General features: G+C 42.1%; 1 protein-coding gene across 1 annotated transcript in view; it reads right to left on the reverse strand.

The window, feature by feature from the left end:
• ADAM12 (ADAM metallopeptidase domain 12) overlaps positions 1-22,889 on the reverse strand; it is a 178,462-nt gene that overhangs the window by 112,952 nt on the left and 42,621 nt on the right. The window contains exon 3 of the mRNA XM_050305343.1: positions 20,021-20,094. Within this exon, the coding sequence (XP_050161300.1) occupies positions 20,021-20,094 (74 nt within the window). The remainder of the gene's footprint in view (positions 1-20,020; positions 20,095-22,889) is intronic.

Here is a 22,889-nt window from a genome sequence, read left to right on the forward strand (position 1 = left end):
GGTGCACAAAAACATCAGCTCTGTTCATCTGAGGTTGAGAAATTCCCAGAATCTCATAATAAACCAAAAGTATTCAGAAAAGAAGCCTAGAAACCCTGAAACTCTGCTGTGCCACAGATGGACAGCAGGAGAGATCGAAGGTATTGCCACTGTCTCAGATCCCTCCATCAGCAACAGATTTCCAAGCTGAGAACACCCAGACAGGCAAATTATCTGGAGATATTTGTACTCACACATCTACCCCTATTTTACAGGAGAACTCCTACGTTGCTCTCAAAATAAATAGACCTTTTAAAAATAAAAAAGCATTTCATTGAAACAAACTTCTGCAGATGAACAGCCCTGTCTAATGGAAGGTGTCCCTGCCCTTGGCAAGGGGTGGAATGAGATGAGCTTCAAGGTCTCTTCCAGCCCATATCATTCTGTGATTCTATGATCATATAGATAAAATATTAATCATAAATTAAGTACCAGATAAATTGCAGTTGGATCTCATTATCCACATCCATCCAGATGTTCTGGAAATGATTCATTACGGATACATTCAGTAACTATAGAGATAAGGAGTGGAATTAAATGTCTGGAACACATTTTACTGACCACACCAGGATTCAGAGGTCTTCAAATCCAAGCAGGTTAGTAGCCACAGACACTTGAAGAAAATATTCTCATACAGTGTCATTCTGGCAAGCTGATGCACACGTTAAAACACATAATAAGACGGAATTTATTAAAAAAAGAGGTGTTGGCAGCTGCAAGATGTCAGCTGTATTTGGAATAATAAACCATTCTTCTGGGGAGCACAACCCCCCACAATTTTCAGTAATTAATACAAACCCCAAACTAAGGCAGTAACGTTAGCCAAGGGTGATAACATGAACATATTTTGTTAGTAGAACATCATCTATTTTGCTTTTTTCTGGCACATAACATTATTGCTTACATTCCTTTATGGCATCTGAGTTTGTATTATGGACCTACATGCTACTCCACCCTCAAAGCACAAGAGCTTCTCTGTACACCATGAAATGTCTGTCATCTGTTCTTTGGACATATCCAGCTTTCATGTTGGATGAAGGAGTTTTATTTTCCCCTGCAATGAATTCTCCCCTCAAAAGCGCCCCTTTGGAAAAAATATATAAGCACATCAAGCAGCAAAGTGTGCTAAAAAAATCTACCCTTCCCCTCACAGGGCCTGCTAAAATCCTGCTGGAACCACTGATTACTGGAGACTCCTCCAGGGCTAAAAAAAAAAGTTCCTTGTAAAAGATAAAGAAAACTGAAATTTCATATTAATACCAACAGACTTTGATCTAGCAATATATCTACCAAATGTTATTCCAGTATCACATTCTAAATCTCTGTCTCGAAAATGATGTGGATTGTCAGAACTTCATACATAAATTTATAAGAGCCCATCTTTAATTTCATGCAAATGACAGTCCTAAATGGCCCTAGTAAAATAGTCATTGTCTTCTACTGTCATAAATTTCAAACTTGTTTCAGTTTTTCATGAACTCAGAAGATGAACGACACTCTAACTGTTCTCATCACACATCACAATGGCCTTGGCCTTGCACCGTATTCCTCTGCTGAAATATTAAGTTCCAACCAAAAAAGTTGATGTCAAGGAAAAGTTTGAGCAGTTCTGAAATAAAATGCCCTGTAAAGTTAGGAAATTAAACGTTTTAACATGCTCCAAATGGACCTCTTACTTCCTAGGTACAAATGTGTGCCATAGATGTGGCACCTGGGGTTTAGTGGTGGGTTAAATGCTGGGTTAATGGTGGGACTCAATGATCTTAGAGGAATTTTCCAACCTTAATGATTCTATTATTTGGTATTCAGTTCAAATTCATGGTTATTTTGGAGCCCCTTACACTGTACTTTGAATAATTTGTTACCTCGAGGGTTTTGTCCAGCTCTCCTGTTTCTCTTACTGTAATGACACTTTCTACAATCCCTCCTGAAAAAAATTGCTAAATGTTTTCCTTCAAAGCATTTCCTCAGGAGGAAAAAAAAAAAGAAAAGAAAAAAAATTCTAAGACTTTATCCAGAAATACTTCTCTCCAGGACAGAAAAGCAGTAAGCCAAAGGATTTCCCAGCTCTGCCATCCTACATATTTCCTGACCCTGCGGTGATAATAAATGTGGCTGAGCGAGTTGATCTGTGGTCAGGCTGGGGTGTGAACTTGTTGGCACCCAAACATGGCCATAACTTGGAAGACTGATGAGATGAGTCTAATGAGTCCATTTCCATGCTAGTTCTCTCTCAGGATTAAAAAAAGAACCTGCCAGGTCACCAAGGGCAAAGTATTGGTTCTGGAAATGCAACCAGGGCCGGGAGTGCTGGGTCATGGATACAAATAGTTCAAACCAATTAGTAGCAGAGAGGTTCATTTACTACGACATCTACATCTAAGCCTCCTGCAGAGCTTCTGTGGCTTCAGGGACATGAATCACACACGACAAGGACCTCCACAGTTCTTGTTCTGCATCATTACAGAAATTTCCCTGTGGCCTTTCAGAGGTGAGAGAGTCAGAAGTGAAGGCACTGCTGTGTTCAGTTCATTCAGGCCTACAGAAACATCACAGTCTCAAATCTTCCCATAAAAAACATCACAGAAGTTGGCCTGGGAAGCCACCACTATGTAGCTGATACTTGTAATATAAAATAATCTTACTCCATGGATGGTTCTAGGTCCTTATGAACACAAGCAGTGAATTACTCTTTAAGGGAATGCAGAACCAGCAGAATATCTGTGGCTGCATTTTAAAATCAGTTACTAATTTTCAAAAGGGGGAAACAAACTAATAGCAGAAATGAGTGGTACTAGGACACCTCTCACACACAACAGAATAGAAGCAGAAAAAACCCAAATTCACTGCTGAGAACGTGAAAATGATAAACAAACCATGACTAAGGAACCACAGGAAACAAGAGCAAGCATAGAGCATCATCCTCTTTCCAGTTTATGCACAGAGATTAAAAAATGATTACTTAACCACTTCTCGATGCATTTATTTGAGAATAAAGGTGTTATGGTCCTTCTGCATTAGGACACCACTGCTCAAAATATACTTCTGAATGTAAATATAAGAATCAGTCTTTAAAATCTTTTTTTTTTACTTTGATGGTAGATGTATCACAAGAAGTCTCTGTGTCCTAGCAACAACATAACTCTCACTAAACTCAGGCAATTGGAAAATCAGTCAAATTCAGACACAATTAAGATTAAATGTCGTAACTGGCAATGTATGAAAAATACTAGGCCTTTCCAATTTAACTCTTTTTTTTTTTAATTCTCATCTCCATATCTTTTGCAATGATTCATGCAATGACATTAGTAATACATGGAAATAAATTAGAATTGACTTTTGCCACGGTATCTGAATAGCACATTAGTTCTTCTCTAAGCATGTCTGAGTGGAGGCCTCAATCTCCTCTGAATCAAACACACCAAGCTGATAAAAAGCATGAGAACATCCAAGCTCTAAAATGGGCTACTTGAGTACTAAAGTCACATCCTAAACCCCTGTCTAAGACAAGCTTCCTAATTTTTCCTTGACCAGATCTCAGCTCAGCACCATTGTCGAGTCTTAGTTCATTGGAAACTGAAAGAGGAGAGATTTAAATTAGATATGAGGAATAAATTCTTCCCTGTGAGGGTGGTGGGGCCCTGGCACAGGTTGCTCAGAGAAGCTGTGGCTGCCCCATCCCTGGAAGTGTCCAAGGCCAGGTTGGACAGGGCTTGGAGCAACCTGGGCTAGTGGAAGGTGTCCCTACCCATGGCAGGGGGTGGAATGAGGTGATCTGTAAGGTCCCTTCCAACCCAAACCATTCTATGATTCTATAATTTGCTAGTGGGTGCTAAGACTTCTCTCTGTGATCTCTTTGAGAAAATCCTATGTTTCTCAATCCTGCTTTCATCCCTCCTAAATACAAGGTTTTCTATTTTCCCACAGAACAAAGAGCTGCTTCCTGTTCTATGTCAGCTTCAAGAATCAACATCAGGCAGCCATTTCTGGAATCAATAAAATTGTTTCTTCAAGATCCCAGAGAAAATTTAAAATTGCACATTATTACAGAATCAGCATATTTTCCAGACCCTTAAGGTATTAAGTTTCATTTTACTTCTGTGTTATGAGGTAGTTTTTTCTTTACCACAAGTTTTGTACGCAAAGGATTTATCCTATGACCAACTTATTCTCTCCCTTTGCTACCTGTTGTCTTCCTCTTTAGCTCTTCTCTTCCTCAAAAACATCTTTTTAATTAGGGAACAGAAAAATAACAACATGAAAAATCCACAGGAACAGCCCATTGTTGACATTAATAGAGCTTTACAAATCAGGATGACCTTAAATGAGTGACGTAACCCCTGATCTAACCTGTTCTTCCTGGACGATTTTCAGTCAGGAATTATCATGTCCTAATGGTTTCCTTATACATTCTTGACATAATTTCCTAAAGGAAAAGACAGTTTCCCAACATCCCCTTCCACTCCCAGATGGCCACTCTACCTTGTACCTGGTGTGCAACTTCCAAGGTTAAAGTAACGGGCATATTTTAGCCCTGTCAATAATTGCACTGTCAATCACATCCTTGGCATTCATCCTTTGCTTGGACTGAGGCATTATCTTAATTTTTCCTTATCTCTGGATTGCAGTAATCCCTTCCTAATAAATTCTGATCTCAGAATCCCTCCTGGAGTGAAAACCAAAACAAGTTTCAGCAGTCCAGCTGGGTGCATTTCCTGACTTCCAGGGCTGAGCACAATGACTCTGTTTTTATTAATGACAGTTCCTGTGCAGCCTTGCTGGGCAAGAGGGCTTTTCCATAGAAGATTCCTATGGATATACCTTACCTGAGCCTCTTTCCTCTTCCATCCCCTACACAAAGCACACATCTGCCCCTGCACCACTCCTAGCCTGCTGGGAGCAGCTGCAGGTGGTGTCCAGGATGGAGCACTCCATGGGATACAGGCTGTGTGTGCAATCCAGGGTGGAATCACGGTCTCCTCCCACGCTTTTTGGGGAACACCTGATTTCATGCCTGAGTGCAAGTTACAAGCTAAATTTTACATTCTTTCTTTCACCATCAGGCCAGTTTTGCCACCACACTGAGAATCCAACGCGTCACATGTGAGCCAAGGATGGCATTCCTGCCAAGTGACCACTGGCCAGAAGCCTCAGCCCTGGTGGCAGCTGTTCCACGTTGGTGTTGATATGAAGTTGTAATCACAGATAAAGCAGCTACATCCCACATTCCCACCTTGTGCATTTGCTTAAAAACTCATGTGTAACCTACACACAAGTCCCTTCTTGCATCCCTCCTCCAACACTTCTAATAGTGCCCAAGAGCTACACGTGTTTTACAATCCCACAACAACGCCACAGCACTGCCCAAGGCAGCTGTCACAAGCAGGAGCAGCCTCTGAGGTGATGCCTTCAGATAAAGTAAGGAGGAGGAAATTGCATCTGGCCAATGTTCAAGATTAATTCCACTTCTAAGGTAAGGAAGAGCTCTGGTTTTAGGCTGCAATCACCAATACATGTTGATTTCTTTAAAAAATACACAGTAATGCAAAATCTTAGAATCCTGTGGGATCTGCAGTTCTTGGAGATGTCAGTTATCATCTGCTGAATTTTCCAGACATACCTGCCCTTGCATGGTCTTCAGGAAACAAGGCAAAATCCACAGGGCTGAGACCAGACCTCAGGATCTGAGTCCCTCGCAAAAAAAATCTCATTCTGTATGTTGAATAGTTTACCTGCATGGACAAATTCATACCCTGCCTTTACAGAATCACAGAATTAATGAGGCTGGAAAAGACCTGTGAGATCATCAAGTCCAGTCTTTGACTGAACACCATCGTGTCAACTAGACCAGATCACTGAGTGCCACGTCCTGTTGTTTCTTAAACACCTCCAGGGGCAGAGACTCCACCACCTCCCACCTGTCTAATCACCCTTTCTGTGAAGGAATTCCTCCTGATGTCCAACCTGACCCTCCCCTGACACAATTTGTGGCCATTTCCTCCCATCCTGTCCCTTGTTCCCTGGGAGAAGGGCCTGACCCCCACCTGGTTATGAGCTCTAATGGGAGAACTCTGGGAAAACCAAGAAAAGAGGGATTTTCTCCTTTCAGTTCTACTGCTATAAATGAGAATGTTTTCCTTCTGAACTGAAAACAGGTCAGTTTTCACTTACACATCCTGCTCTGATACACCTCTAATTGTCTTAACAGTAGGTGAGGAAACACTGGGAAGACCTCCAAAATTTCCCTCAGCTCAGAAATTCCAGCAACAGTAAATGCCCTAGAGATGTGGTTTCCAGACACTGCATGAACTTCTATGGTCCCTCTGCTCTTGAAATAATTTTCACCCTTCTTGAACTTTGTAAAAAATATGCATAAAGCAGCACAGAAGAACACTGGAGATGAGAAAAGCACCCATGCTATGATTAAATGTGTCTGGTAATGCCAGTGCTCCCCATGGAAGCACAGAAAAGAGCAGCTGGCTATTTAGACCAGGAGCAAGACAAGGTATCCACCACTCTTCAGACTTGTGATAGTGTAAGGAGAGTTTCCAAGGAGAAAGCTAATATCACTGTAATATTACTTTCCCCAGGAAAATATATAGATGTTTTTGCAGAACAGGATTCACTTCTGAAGCTGCACCAACAAGTAAATTATTCATAAGAGAAGAGATAAAAGACAGAACATTTCACAGGGTAAAATATTTAGACTCCCCCAGCTCTGACAGTGTGATCAGACTCGTACTAACTGGGCATACTGGGAATCAAAATGAACCCAAATTAAGTGGTACAAAGTATGCATATAAAATACATAAAGCTGATAGAAACGGGAGCTCTCCTTTACCTTTTCATCTTTCCGTGTTGAACCAGTTCAAACAGAGCTAAGCAAAGATGCAATTAGTCAGTGCTCTAACATTTGTGCTACTTATCAATATGTGAGTGTAACACCTCAATAAAACAGGATACTCAAAGGGCTGCTAAATGTATCAATATTCAATTACCCAGTGCTAATAAAGCCATTAAAAGAGAATTAACAAGGGTTTACTTAGGAAGTGTCTCTGTCTGACATTAGGTGGCTCTTTAAACATTTTCTAAAGAAATACAGTAAAAAGCTATTAAAATATTTATGCAATGCTTGCATTAGTTCTATTCAACTGGCATAGCAGCAATAATATCAGCAGTTTTAAACGCCTTGCTTCTCAGCACCACATGATTATCCACTAGTTATGAGAGAGAAATAAATTCCCAGTCTTAGAATTTTAATGCTTTTCATTATAAAGAAAAGATCTCCAAATCCTTCATTAAAGCTCAGAGCTTCACCAAAATTGGATGCTTCCAACTATTTGTTGAGGAACCACTATCAGAGTGTGCTGCAGCAGCACCCTGGGCTGGAGCTTGTCACCAAGGCTCTTGTGGCCTGCTCAGGTGGCCCCAGTGGAAAATTGGGTCTTGCCCCAAAATTTTTGTTCTTGTGAGCTCAGGCAAAACTTTCCTGGATTGCTCGGAAAGCAAGGACAGATTATTTCACTCAAAGAGATTGTGCTGGTGCAGCAGTTCTGGGCTCTGTGGCTCCTCCTCTATTCCCCAGTAACAAAAAGCCTCCCAGGACTTGTTAAATTAGCCCATGTAATGAAGTCCAATTCTGTGTTATTTGCACAGGGACTGGAAAAGATTCCATGTTTCCATGTACATAAACAAAACCTGGCTCAGCACACCAGGGACTTAAGAGGTTTATAAAATATAAAAGACATTCACATTAATCTGTTAAACAATTCATTCTCTACCCTGCCCTTTCCTACTAAGTGAATTCATTACATATAAAAAATTATATATTTGCTGCTGGCTCTTATGCTGATGGTGACTCACTACTGGACCCCAACACCTTGGGGCTCTCTGGGGGGACAGTGATGCTGCCACCAGCACTGGGGGAAAATGAAGGTGCAACTATTTTCTCTCCCCATTATTCAGAGGATTTGGGTGCATGGCAGTGTCAGTGCTGCTGCAGGAGAAGGACAGAAAGTCTTTGTGACTACACCATTGATCTGAGATAAATTATTAGGAGGTGTGGAATCAAAACAAATGAATTCAGCCCCTGGAAAATAAAAAATGAAGCAGTTTCTCTGATGCTGCTCAGACAGTGATGAATATTTTTCTTCCAGGAATTGTTAAGGGACAGTGTTGGTTTCTTACAGAACAGGTTGGGCAAACTTCATCAATATAAACCCATCTTTACATTGAGGCATCTGTGACTACTCTCAAGGAACTCTCACTTGCAATTTTGATGGATATTCCTCTAAATTGGTATAAAAATCCATAATTACTTTCTGAAAATTACAGCACTTATTATTTGAAAAGATCAGACAGGTGCTACTAAATACAAACATCCTAACAAGAGCTGGCTTTGTTTTATCATTAAAAAGACCATTATACCAAATCACTAGGTCTCTGAGTTTAAAGAAAGTCAAATGCATGCCCTGCTTGAACATTAGCCACATAATAGTTTGGAAAGACATTAAATTGCCACAATTTACATCCCCAAAATAAAGTGATGAAGACTCTTAAAGATGATACAACTCCTTTGTGAACAAAGATTGTATTGATCCAACCCAAAGGTGAATCATAGTTACAATGGCAGCTACTTGCTTTAGATTGCTTTGTTTTCGGAAGGCACTCATAGCTCCCCACTTCTTTAATAAAACAACTACATCTTTCTAGAGCATTCTTTCCTCTCCTGCCCAAATATTTTGTTTCAGAAGCATTTATGTTACAATCACTGCTGGGATTTATGCTACCTCAGCACTGTAACCCAACCAATATTGTGATTTGGGGTTTTTTTTTGATATATGAGGGTTTTGCTGCTTATGTAGAGGTAAGAGAGATACCCCACATTTCACTCCTTTTGTAGCTTTCAAAATCCCTGCTCTTTCATAGATCAACTTTTCATTTGTCCAACTACAACTGCCCAAGCTACCAAAGGGGTCTGTGGAAACTCGTTAAGCTGTTGCAGCTTCCACCAACCCAATCTCCAACGAGATTTGTTTCAAGTCTAACCAAAATACGATACACCTACAGGCACCATGTGATAGCTGCCCATTTTTCAGCCAAATGCAAGGGGGCTGAACCCTCTTATTTTCATTTTGAGTCCTCTGCCAGCTTATGGCCCAGTCATCTTTCACGTGATGACTGCAAGAGCGTCTCTTTAAAGCCCATTTCCAGCCAGGGGACACATCTCACACAGGAAACGGTGCTGCACTGGACCTGACACGTCTTGGAGAGAAAGAAATGTGTACATTGGATTTATGAGTCACCCCGATACATTTATTAAGCGTTAAGTTGTGCTTTTACAACTGGTCTTCATCAGAGATATCTCATCTGTGAGCCAGAGCGTCATCTCTTCTAATGACTCACAAGGAAGACTCATTCCATTTAGCCTGATTTTACTGGCTCATCAGCCTCTTGTTCTCTGGGGGCAAAGCTGTTCTTTTCAGCATGTTCAGCCCACAGAGAAAGTGGCCATTAAGTGGAGTTTCTCATTATGCAAGAATCAGCTAATCAAGACTGACCAAGAAATAACTGATGTTGTGATTTAAGAAAGGGAGACATCTGCTTGGAATTATCCAGCCTGCTCTTTCAAAACTGATAAGGCATTTACTGCCTTAGTGCTCAATTAGAATGAGGAGAAACGATTTTGGGGGATGGCTGGAGCTTGGTTTACCTGTCACTTGAGGGGGAAGGGAGATGGAGAGCACAAAGGGCAAGCAGAGATCAGTGTTGAGGAGAAAGGCAGAATCTGTCTGTAAACCACGAGTCATGGCAGACAAGAATTCTAAGCTATATACAAGGGGCTGCATGGAATGTAAAGAAAACTGTTATTTCCACGGTTTTCAGAGATGGAGGAAATGCTAAGCTGTAAAAATATCTCTACTTCCATTTCCTAATTTTCCCTCAGTTGTTTTTTGTTTTGGTGGTTTGTGGTTTTTTGTGGTTTTATTTTTGTTTTCTTTTGGTTTGGTTTGGGCTGTTTGATTTTTTATGTTTGTATGTTTTTTGGTGTTGTTTTTTTTTTCCAATTTATGTAATATCCAGAATAAAACTAACAATTATATGTAACAAATTCATTTTTCATGTAAATGGGAAACCATTCCCCTGAAGTCAGAGTGGGCTGTATATCTGTATTTCTGATTCATTTGGTGAGGAATCTTGCTTTCCTTTATTTCTAAATGTCACATACAACTTCTCTGAAGCCAAAACTTTACTTATTTCGATCAGAGCACAGGAAAACTGTTACAAAACATGACCTTTTCATACCTAAGCACTAGCAGAATATGCTAGGCAGATAAAATATGTAACACGATAAAGACTGCATTGAAACTGAGCCCTGACTGAACATTACTCTTTTTTTTTTCCCTTGGGGAAAGCAAGAGCATCAGATAGGAAGAGGACAGTGCTCTTTTCCTGGACTGAGCAACACAGAAAGTGCAGATATGTGGGTCAGATGAAGGAAGAGGCAGGCTCTGCTCTCATCCCAGGAGGACTGGGGAAGCACAGATTGCCAAGAACAGTCCCATTTCAGGGGAACATTGCAGTGCACTCAAATTACCTTATTCATACAAAAAGCACATTTCCACACCAGCCAGGTGCTGGACTTTTTTCACAGCTCCTTCAAATGAACAAGTAGCAGGTAGTAAGATAAAAGCCCAGGAATAAATTGGACCAATTTCTTGAAGGAATCTGTCTGGATTACTGAGGCCAGACATCAAAGAAGGGGGGAAAAAAGCACCCTATTGCCAAGCTTATGTTTCCATATATGTATTTCCTCCCCACTCAGGCTCCTCATATAGACTCTGCTTTTTGCATCAGCCCTCTTGGCTGATATCTCGGTGCTCATAACCTGCTTTTCATCTTCTAAATGCGAACAAATTCATCCTCAAGGCTCTGCTGGAGGGCAAGGAAACAAATAAATGCTGTGATCCCTCCTCCCCCTCCGGGTGGTGGGAGGTGACCTGGCCTGGACATCGCTCAGCACCTCCCTGGCCCACTGAGCTCGGCAGGAGGGGATGGTTTTGTCCAGCAGAGCTTTCTACCACCCTCTGCAGCCCTAAGAAACTGCTCTGTCACTTGGAAAGGAACTGAAACTTTCTGGAAAGAGTCTCAAACTTAACATCCAGGAAAGTATCTGCTTCTCCTCTGGATTCTGCCCCGCACAAGAGATTCTTGTCCTTACGTACCTGTCATCCAGCTTTTTCTCTCTTTATATCTTAATCTTTTTTTTTTTCCCCCAATCTGCTTCTATTCTTTTCTTTCCTATTTTTTTTTTTTTTCATTTTTTCAGGAGGCCAACCTATCCTGAGTAGCTGCAGAGGCACAGCTGTTGCAGCAAGCAGCTCTGCAGACATGCCTGCTGCCTGAGTCACACCAAATGGAAAAGGAACCGTTACATCAGTGGGGTTGAATCCCATCGTGCCCAAAGAAACATCCAGGAATCACACTCTTTGCTGACACTTTTTTCTCCTGCTTTCCCTCCTCTTTTCAAGGATTTAGCGAGAGAGGAGGACCCCGATATTTTTGAGGGGGATCTGTGCACAGTGGCCACCTCAACTGCACCCCCTGGCAGAAAATGATGAAGGCTGCCCTGCTGTGTCTGTGGGAATTCGTGTACACCTGGAAATCTCTCCCAAAGGAGTTCTGAAAATGATTTAAGAAAAAAAAAAAAAAAGAGAGAGAAAATAAAGAAGAAAAAATAAAGAGGGAAGAGAGGAAAAAAAAAAGGGGAGGGGGGGGAAGAGAGACAGATTAGACTGAAATTTCTGTGCAAGTTCCTGCACTCGCTTGCTGACTGAGATTTTTAAAGGAAACCAAGGTATGAACTCTTCATGAGAACAGGATGACTTTTTTCTCCTTAGCCCCTTAAAAAAACTCCTACACTCAGTTCTTCATAAACGTTTGTTCTTTTAAGGCTTTGGGAACGTAAAACCACCTCCCCTGGACCTCAAAATACAAATCACGTGGGACAGAGAGTGTGGGGAAGAAAAAAGAATCTTCTTCTTGACTTTCATTTGTCTAAACTTCATGACCACAGCACAGCAAAGCTGCCAAACCTTAGGATTTAAGCATAACTGTGACAATATTATCAGGGGATTGCTTTTGGTTTGGTTTTGGTTGGTTTGTTGGGTTTCTTTAAACTTGTGATGGAGCAGAAAAAAACTTGAGGACATGAATTTTCAATATCTGCAAAAATAAGATCAAAAGGACCTCAAATGTTTGCATCTTGCCTTTTTTTTTTTTTTTTGCTCTTGTGATTTTTTTCCCCAGTTTGTTCTGACATGGACACATATTACCAGGACACAGGTCATTCTCCTCCTCCTGCTGCTGTTATGCCCCTTCTCTTACATCCACCACACTGATAAAATCCTAGGGGAGCAAACTCAAGGAAGTGACAATTACTTGAATCACAGAATCATGGAATGGTTTGAGTTGGAAGGGACCTTAAAGCTCAGCCAATTCCAACCCCTTGCCATGTGCAGGGACACCTTCCACTAGCCCAGGTTGCTCCAAGCCCCGTCCAACCTGGCCTGGAACTTCCAGGGATAGGGCAGCCACAGCTTCTCTGGGCAACCTGTGCCAGGGCCTGCCCACCCTCACAGCCAAGAATTCCTTCCCAATATCCCATCTAGTCCTGCCCTCTCACAGTGGGAAGCCATTCCCCCTTGTCCTATTCTTCCAGGGCCTTGTCCCAAGTCCCTCTCCAGTTCTCCTGGAGCCCCTTTAGGCACTGGAAGGGGCTCTAAGTTTTCCCTGGAGCCTTCTCTTCTCCAGGTTGAACAATCCCTACTCTCTCAGCCTTTCCTCACAGGAGAGGTGTTCCATCCCTCTAATCACCTTCACGGCCTTCTCTGCACTTGCTCCATGTCCATGTCCATGTTCTGAGTACCCCAGAGCTGGATGCAGCACTGAATGAACTACAACACAAACAGGTGCCAAGAGCTGCAGCAATCTGACTTACAGAAAGTCCATCACAAAAAATAGAGGTGTTTAAAGGAAACAATGAGGCGTTCTCTTCCCTCTTAGATGTGTGATTTGTGCCTTGGGGATGCGTGTGCTGTGCCCAGCCCTGTGCCCTGCGGAGATGCTGCTCAGATTCCCAGGCAGAGAAGCAACATTCACAAATGTTTCTGAAAAGCAGGAGAATTCTCTTGGTTTTGGCCTGATATCTTTGCATGTGTTGTGAATAGGAGATCAAACAAGCTGGGCAGTGCCGGGGCACCGACGGTGCAGAGCAGAATTGTGTATTTCCCCTACGCCGCTACTGAAACGCTGCTTGTTCCTGCCAGAACAAATTTAAAAAAAAAAAAAAAAAAAAAGAAAACTCAAAAAACAAACCAACAAACAGAAGGATTCTGAAACCTGCCCAAGGAGCAGATCTCAGGAACACATGAGAAACCCCTGGGAGGTTTGTCAGCAAAGCTGGGTCCAGCTGGACCCACCCGTCCTTCACCTGCCAACCCGCAGGATGACCTCGGACATGCGATGCTCCTGAGCCACGTGGGCTGGATTTGGGAGTATCAGCAGATTACAAGGTTTCCAGAAAGTTGTTTTTATCTCTTGTCTCCCCCCTAGTTATTAATTTAAGCTCCTAGATGATTGCATTTTGTCTATGTGCTCGTTATCTCCAAGATGGGCTGACCTCAGCCTGCTCACAGAGGGAGCACGCATTCCTGTTTCCTGATAGCCAGCTCTCCTCCCAACCTCTCTGCTGAGCCATGTCAAAGTGAAATGCTGAAAACCTCACATTCTGCAGCTCAAAGGGAGATTAAAACACAGTTCTGAAAAATGTTATATTCTACTGTTGCAATGTATTCAGAGAGCAAAACCTAAACCACGCCAATTCTTTATTAAATTGATTGCACCAGCAAGTATCTGCCTCACTATTATTGGTAGATCTTTAATTGGAAGGTCCAGCTCTAGGAGTGCTCCTATTGACAGACAGTGAACAAGCAAAGCCTTGTGTTAACTTGCTTCAGAACTGTCAACTGAAAAAGCTCTGGAAACTCAGAGAAATGCTCATGCAGAGAAAACAGGACCTGTCCTACCCACTGGACTAATTTTTCTGCTAGGTGAACAAGGTCTGTAGTTCTGTGGAACACACAGAGATGTGTGAACTTCTCACATTTCAGTTTCTCCATCAAGAAAGAGCATCATTCCCTCAGTCCTTTACACACACCCAGGCTACAGAGCAGCACTGGCTCTCCTGAGCCCACAAACGCCCCCAGAGCCAGGATTTGGGCTGTGAGTAGGACATAGTCCTCTCTTTTCTCCAGGGGATTTGGCACAGCCCCAGTGTCCCACTGTTTTATGGGGCATGGGAAGAGAAAAAGCTTGACCACGTTAGAGATTATGACATTCAGCCACAAGAAGGTCTCAGAAATACAAATTCCAGGTTTTTTTGTCCTCTCCACTTCCTGCATCTTATATCAGGATATAAATATCTTCTCTCACTGTTCCTTTCTTTTGATGTATTTATATAAGGAGTTGGAACTCCTTGTGTTTATGAGGGTTGGAACTCGATGATCTTTCAGATCCCTTTCAGCCCCAGCCTTTCTATGATTCTGTGATTCTGAGGAGAAAAAAATAAAAATAATAATAATAAAAAAAAACCAAAAACAAACCAACCAACCAAACCAACAAACAAAAAAACCCACAGATCAAGAAAGCAGCAGTTTAGCTCCTGATGTGGAGCTGAACCCTTTCACTTCCACACACAGCTCCAAAATGGCACAGTCAAAGGCAGCCTCAACCACACATCTGCTAATCCTCAATTACAGAACAAATCTTGGTATCTCAATGCCCACCCTAAATATGCCATCCTTAGACCACAAAAATGGGGCAAATACCTGTACCCTTAGAGCCACTTATCAATCACTCCTGTAGCAGTGGTAGCTGAATTTTCACATTTCACTGGGATTTAGACCGTTTGACTGTTGCCATTGCAGAAGGGAAAAACTCTTACTTCCATTACAGTGAAACTTTTGCTTCAATTACAGTGAAATCCCAACTGTCAGCTCGCTCTGAAGCGCTGCAGTACAGCTGCCAGCTCCAGCACTTGCAGATGAAACAGGCTGAGGTCACAGTTTTTTGGCAAAGTTACAGCATAGAATTATAATAGTAAGTATATTCTGACAGGTCCCAGCTCTCTGTTCAGGATTTGTTTGTTTAGATTTGTTTCCTCTATCGCTATTTCAAAGCCATTGGTTCTACATAAGCAAGTCAATTCATTAACAAATCTCGTCAGCTATTTTCTTTGGCACTGGAAATGGGTTGTTTCCCTGCTAAATTCATCCAGCTCCAATGTCACTTGAACACCAATCAGGGCTCCTATTCACAAAGGTCAGGCAGAAAAGAAGGGAGAACGACTTCTTTTCTCCTAACCACAAAAAAAGAATACAAAACATTTCTGCATGCTAAAGCCTCGTTGGAACAGGTCACACCAGCACCATGCATGAAGATGGCTATTGCCTGCTTTTCAGCCCTGAAAATGCTGCTGGAGCCTCCTCAGTCCTGGAGCTGAGGTTCCAAAGTGACCTCCAACACTGGGCCATTCCCTCCCAGTACATCCTGGGCACTGTGTCTCCATGAAGAAGTTGTGAATGTGCAAGGGGGACAGTCAGAGATGATCTAAACCTCTGGAGATCTCTGACATTCAGAGGGATTTATAGGATAAGATGGAGGCTTATACCATGGCCTGAGGTGGATTTTGCCTCCTGATAAAACAGAAGAATTTTTACTGAGGGACTAAAAGGCAGCAATCTAGCTTCATATATTGCCTTTTTTTATATTGCTTTGTTAAGGCTGTGCTATAAACCTGGCAAAAAGGAGCATAAAGTTATGGGGAAATGAATAGTGAACTCAGCTTCCCTAAAACTTTCAAGCTTTTTCTTTCCATTTCCACGTTCCCATGGTCACTGCCAGTGGCTCATCAGCCACAACCACGCTGATCTCACTCTCCCTGCTCCCCCTGCAGAGCTGGACAAGTCCCACCAGGAGGGAACTGTCCAGGACACACCTGGAATGCTGTGGATGTTCTCAGGGCAAAGCCATCCTACCTCCACATTCACCCTGACATGCCCTCCACTTATCTCAGCTTTTTATCTTCATCTGCTGCAGACTCAGGTACCTACAGGAGTCAGCACTGAAAAAGCTCTCTAACATCTGCTCAGAGTTATATTTCTTTGACATTCATAATTATGACCTTTGTCAGCAAATCATTTGAGCATGAAATTAATTTTGAAAATCAGTAATTCCACTGACTTTACCTGGATTACTCATATGTTTAAAGTTAAAAGAACACTTAAGCACTTTGCTGTATACAGACCTATTCCTGACAGAGCGCAAAATGTTTCCAGTCCCAGAAAAAAACAGCCAGTAGCCACATACTGTTCCACTCTGCAGCTCAGATCTAATCTTACAGAGGTTCTGTTTCACTGACACAATCATGAGCCTGCTCTCCTCCAAGACCCACATGCTGCAATCAGCTTCAAAGGAATTTATATGTGCATATAATACTGTCCCTTGCACAACAGCAGAGCATCAGTATTGCTGATGTAATGCACGCCAGCACAGTCAGCTGCTCTGAAAAGTGGTTTATTCTGCAGCTGATCGATGATTTGCTGATTCTGGAAATCTCTCCATATGACAAGTGTTTCTAAAACATTTCAGGTACTACAGAGCTTAAGGTTCTCAAGAGTGCAATCATCTTTTGCAACTAAATCATAGTAAGGAATGTACTTGCAACGTGAACTCGCAGCTTTTCCGCCCTTGACAAATTGAATTCACCGCAAATGATTTTGGTTTTGCAATTATGGATGGGCAGTGCCTGGAAATTAATCACCAAAGTATTTAATGAATATACACAAAAGTAATTTTAACAGCTGCAAGCCATCCAGAAGATTTCAACCCCCGAGCTGTGAAGTCAGGTACCAGTAACTCTTCCAGAACTAACTAAGAACATCTTGCCCAGTACATATGAACACATCTTGCTGAGTCTAAATATCAGAAAACACCAAACTGACATTAAATTTTTCCATAGATAACAGATGGTTTAACACATTGCTTCCCACTTGGGGTTGCCTAATGCATCTAAATCATGTTTTGAAATATAACTCAAGGCTTGGAAAATCTCTAAGGTTTTCAATAAATGGAGTTTAATGTCAAGACTACTCAAAGCAGCTGTTCCTCCTAACTGTGGAAAGTCACATCCAGGTTTTTGTTGCATGACCCAATGCAGAAATTATGTAATTCAGGGGTCCCATCTACCTCCACTCCCACCATTCTCCAAGGAATAACATGCTGTACATGAAACCATCATAAAATAACAGCACAAGTATCAGAGCTTTATATGCATTGCTATTATTACTCAAGGAAAGGTGTTTGTGTTTATGTCTCTATTCCTACCTACTGCTGATTTAATGGCCACTCCACTGCTCAGCAGCGATGCTTTGAGCTGCATGTTCCACAGCAACATCAGGACACACGCAGCAGGCTGGACAAGACAGGGTCTGTGTGCACACCTGCAGCCTTGGAGGTTCCCAGGAAGCAGGAATTGAAACACCTCTCCCGTCCCCAGGTATGTGATGACCTTCTCACACCCCTGGAGTCCATAACCTACTGGGTCCAGTCCGACCTGCTGCCACCAGTTGTTATTGCCCTGTGTTTGCTCTGCAGAAATGCAGTCTCATTTCTCTCCTGAGTCATTATTTTTCACTCCATCACCCTGCAGACCCCCTGGAATAAGCAGTGTGCCCGTGCTGGTTGTTTCAATCCCCCAGGGCCTCACCTGCTCTGCCACCACTTATCATTGAGTGCCAGTGACAACATGCCCAGCACCAGCGCTACAGGCAGGAGAAACACAACCACCAACTTCCACAGACAAGCACAGAGGCCTTGGAATTGTTTTCCTTGGGAGCACAGACCACTTCTGCAGGCCAATGCATGGTGTTATTTACAGGAACAGGTAATAAATTGACCTACACACACACACACGCACTGAAAAAACTTCCACAGGGACTTGCAACACTCAGGCCGTTACTGCTCCTGAAAACCAAAGCCAGGAATGCTGGAGAAAAGGGAGAAATGAATTTGCAAAGCCATAACCAACTTGTTCTGTGGTTTGGCATCTATCACCTGCCTCGTGTGTTACGAATGCCAACCACAGGCAAGACCAACTGAACCATCCTACAAACACTACCTAGAAGCTCCTGCTGACATGAGGAGCCTCATGTTGTTAACACCATACACAGCTCTTCCAGAATGCAAATCTTCTGGTGGACATCCCTCTAAACATTCCTTGACAACACTGTATTTCTTAAGGAGCAGATCCCAACATCTGCAGCTCCAGCTAGTCAGACAGACACCCACAGAGGTAATTTACTGCACTTTCACGTCCTGCATTAAAGAGGTGGAGATTGCATCTTACAGTCTTCTCAATCTGACTTTATTACAGGTACAAGGGAGTTTGGTATGTTCAGCAAGGCCTGTATTAACAGTTTTATGTTCTTTTAATCGCTGACATGGAATGTAAATGGCTTCCTCAATTGCTGCATACTTCCCATTCCTGAAGGAAGGCACACCCTTTGACAAAGATTAAGAGAATATAAAGTTAAACCCCTGTTTACTAAAGGAATTAAATCCTCCTCTAGTTACTGGAACAGAGCAACCTGTGTAGGGGGGATCCACACACACCCTTCAAGGACAGGTTCCAAAGAACTACAGAGCACTAAAAATAATAGAAAGAAAGATTTGGGCTTGATGTCGGATAATAAAGTGAACTGGAATTTATCGCAGCTGGGTGATGTTAGAGTTCATCCAAATGATTGGAAATAAAACCCTTTTTTTTACTACAGAAGACTAAAGAGGTGCCCTGTTGTTTTCCACTGAAGTTGTCCATCAGCAGCCCAAGGCAGCACAGGTTTGGCCTCCCCTGGACATTTGCTTTCAGAGACACATTCCTTCCCCTTAACACATAAACTGCATCACTTACATCTATGGTCTCTCTATTTGGGGCTCTTATTCCCCAGCAGGGAAACCTACAGAACACACAGAGTCTTGGGAACCTTTATAAAAAGTTTCCCCTAGGTTGGGAGTGATGTTTGATTTTCCACTGACAAACAGGATGTCTTTGTCCTGCTCTGGATTCCCACAATATACTCAGGAGATCCTCTTAGAGGAGAAGGAGCTGAACAGTTGAGGGGTAGACTAAGACTTTGACGACTTTTTCCATTTGTCATGGACTTCCACAGAAGTGACCTCACTTCTGGATGGTTCTACATCCCTTTCAAAAACTCTTGCTGGGGTTCTGTGCATGGGACCCTGTCTACAGCATCCCTGGTGTCCCTCTCTGAAAACTTCTGCTCATGAGGGGATTTGCCAAGAGCCCATGGAAGAAGATGCACACAAACAAGGGCTGGAGCTCAGCTCTGGTCACATGAGCAGCACAAACATCCCACCATCAGCTCCTTACCAGTAAACCCAGAGAGCTCCTGTTTAAAATTCCAGCAGGGGTTAAGCCCAAAGTCTTGACTCATCTTCCCTGAGCAGATGCCCACGGATACTGCAGGCAGCCTTAGGAGGGATGAGTCCTCCAAAAAAAATCCCAAAGACTGTAGGATTTTCCACATTACTATAAATAAGAGGGCTAACCACAGGAAAGGAGGGCAAATCCAAATCAAATACACAGGAAAACACCGAGAGGCAACATGTCCATTTTCAGCCCCACATAAATGCAGACAACCAGAGAGATTCTTGCTCTATCAGCAATGTGGAAACACATATACTCCAAACTGGAACAAAACTCTCTTGTTATGGGACCATTTATAATGGATCAGTAGAAAAATTGGCCCCAGGTTAATTTTAAACCATCAATTTTGAAATTATAACCTTCCTTGAGAGACTCGAGTACAGAGCGAACACGCAGCAAGGGTACAGTACTCACTCATTCCTCTCCAAATCGATGACCAGATGTTTGCCTTCAGCTTGAATTACAAACTTCAGCAGTGCTGGGTGATCCTGAAAAAGGAAAAGAGAGTTGGTTGAGTCCAAACTCCGAGTCCATCATCCTGCACCCGGCTGTGATGGAGAGACAGACATATCATGGAATCACAGAATGCTTTGGGTTGGGAGAGACCTTAAAGACAATCTCATTCCACCCCCTGCCATGGGCAGGGACACCTTCCACTGAACCAGGTTTCTCCAAGCCCCATCCAACCTGGCCTGGAACACTTCCAGGGATGGGGCAGCCACAGCTTCTCTGGGCAAACCTGTGCCAGGGCCTCACTACCCTCACAGGGAAGAATTTCTTCCCAATATCCAAGCTACATCTACCCTCTTACAGCTTAAAGCCATTTCCCTTGTCCTTTCACTGCTTGCCCTTGTCCTTTCCTCTCCATATAAAGGCATAACTACATTAAGCACTAATAAAATATCTTGTTAATACTCAGTCCTCCTGTACTACTCTTTTAAAGTGAGGTCCAGGTAATCAGTTTGGGGCTTGGCATGACCATTTTCAGTTTAACACATCATTGTTCAAAGCCAGAGCCTCCTGCACTGAGGGCAGACCTGGAGTGCTGTGACCACAGTCAGCAGAGTGACTCTGGCAGAAATGATTTTCCCTTAAGGTTGAGCATCCCAAATATTCCCATGTAGAACTGCACATAGATATAAGAGTATCACGGAAACTAAATATAAAGTATAGTCATGCTGATTTTTTTTGTTGTTTTTATAAAGAGCTAAATATTTTTAAATGCATTTCAAACTTTTTAAGATGCATTTCAAACTTTTTAAAATGTGCTTCAAACTCTTCATAAGGAATAATTAAGTTTATATTAAAAGAAAAAAGAAGCAATGTTGGAACAATTAGAATCATAGAAGATCCTGAGTTGGAAGGCACCCACACAAGGGTCATCAAGTCCAAAGAATATGAAATATCAATATAAATATGGCCAACAGTATTATCAAGCATCTCTGTGAGAGCAACAGACAAAGTATTTAAACATATACAAGTATTTAAGAGAATTTTCTAAACAAGGCATCAACAGAGCACACAGAAATCCCAGTTGCACTCCAGCATGGAGCAGGGATCAGGACACCAGGATTGCATTTTCAGCACCATCATGACTGTGTGCAATCTTCATATTGCCCTTCCTCTGATTATAAAACAAGTTCTTTTTCATCTCAAATATCCAAAGGTAAATCCATTAATTTCTCTTGGAAGCTGTGGGAGATGCTTGCAGGAAGGGGCAGTGCACCTACACAGGCTCTGGAAACTGCACTTCAAAGGGGAAAGAACAGTTTACAATATGCTGGTTGCTCTTAATCCAAAAGACTCAACTCACATGTATTTTAAGACTGTTTACACTCAACTTACATTTCATTAAACAAACTTACTGGATTTCCTGGTTTGAAATTCCAACAGTAGCTCGATAAATCAGTTGTTCCTCCCTACACTCAATACGCTTTTCTGGAGATCTCTGTCAGCCAATTACAGCAGGATAATTTTAGGGTTCTGGTATTTAATTGATTTATTGGGAAGTGTGTCTGAATTTGTGATTTGTGCCTCGGTGGAGCCCCGGCTGTGACAGGCAGAGCGTCCCTACCACGGAACGCAACGGGTTCGAAAAGGTGTGGAAAAATCAGAGCTGTTTTATTAAAAAGTGAAGTTATTGGGAGGCTGTCATAGACTAAACAGAATTGTTAGAATAAAAAATAGCTGACAACTCCCCCCTGCTCTCAGACACTCTCAGGCACAGGTTTTGACTGAGACCCCACTGCTTTCTCCTGAGTGTCCTGCCCACTGCTCGTGCAAATTCTAACGTGCTTTCCCAGCAACAAGATTGAAATTCTGCTTCTCTGTGAACTTTGCAGAAACCAGATCCCACTAGAATGCTAAATAAATGCTTCAGACTATGCCTGGCACTCTGCAAACACATGGGAGTCATTTATTGGCATGAATATTTAGAAGCAGTGTTGATTATGACTTTAATATTAGTGCATTGCTTCCAAACCCCGTAAGATATACAGACTATAGAGTTTTGAGAGAGTAAAACACAATTAATTACAGTATAACACAGTAAATAATTAAGATATTGCAGTGGCACAAATGGATTCTTTTCAGCTGAAGGCCCTCAGTTAATATGTAAATGACAACTATGTTTATTCATGAGTTCACAATGGTACTTATTTGACAGTCGATTGATGTCAGTAAGTTGCAAAGTTAAAAAAGCAGCTGCAGAATAGAACAGACTGTTACAAGACAAAATCATCTCTCAGAGAATTCCTAAAGCTGAAACTACTTATTATGGAGCACAATAATGGCCCAAGTCAGGATGCTGGATTGCTTTGCACAAGACCCAGGTTCAGACTCTTGCTTTACCATTGATTTCTCTTTCACACAAATGGCTCATTTCCTTCTTTTCCACCTGGGAAGAGATGGAACTATGCTTTTTCTTATTCTGACTGGAATTCATGAGCATAAATGCAGTAAAAATTACCCACTGCTCAGGTGTGATGGTGACTAAAAACACACAAACACTTCAAATCATAGATTTCCAACGTTAAAGAAAAGTAAATATCAGTCAGAAAGGGCATTTTAGGTTTGTGTTTGGGGTTTTTTTCCTCTCTTCTCTTTAAATTTATCCACCTGTGAAATGAACTCATATTTTACTTTATTTTTTGCAGCGGTGGTAGAGTCTCCCCTGAGTTATTTGCACAGTTCTGCTACAAAACCTTATAAGCTCATTTTGAATCCCATGAAGCTCTGTGATACTCTCCCCTTCCAATCAATATTTTCAAAACTGAGTTGCAAG

The sequence above is a fragment of the Myiozetetes cayanensis genome, unplaced genomic scaffold (genome assembly GCF_022539395.1).
Source record: "Myiozetetes cayanensis isolate MyiCay16 unplaced genomic scaffold, myiCay2020 scf10, whole genome shotgun sequence".
Classification (NCBI taxonomy): domain Eukaryota; kingdom Metazoa; phylum Chordata; class Aves; order Passeriformes; family Tyrannidae; genus Myiozetetes; species Myiozetetes cayanensis.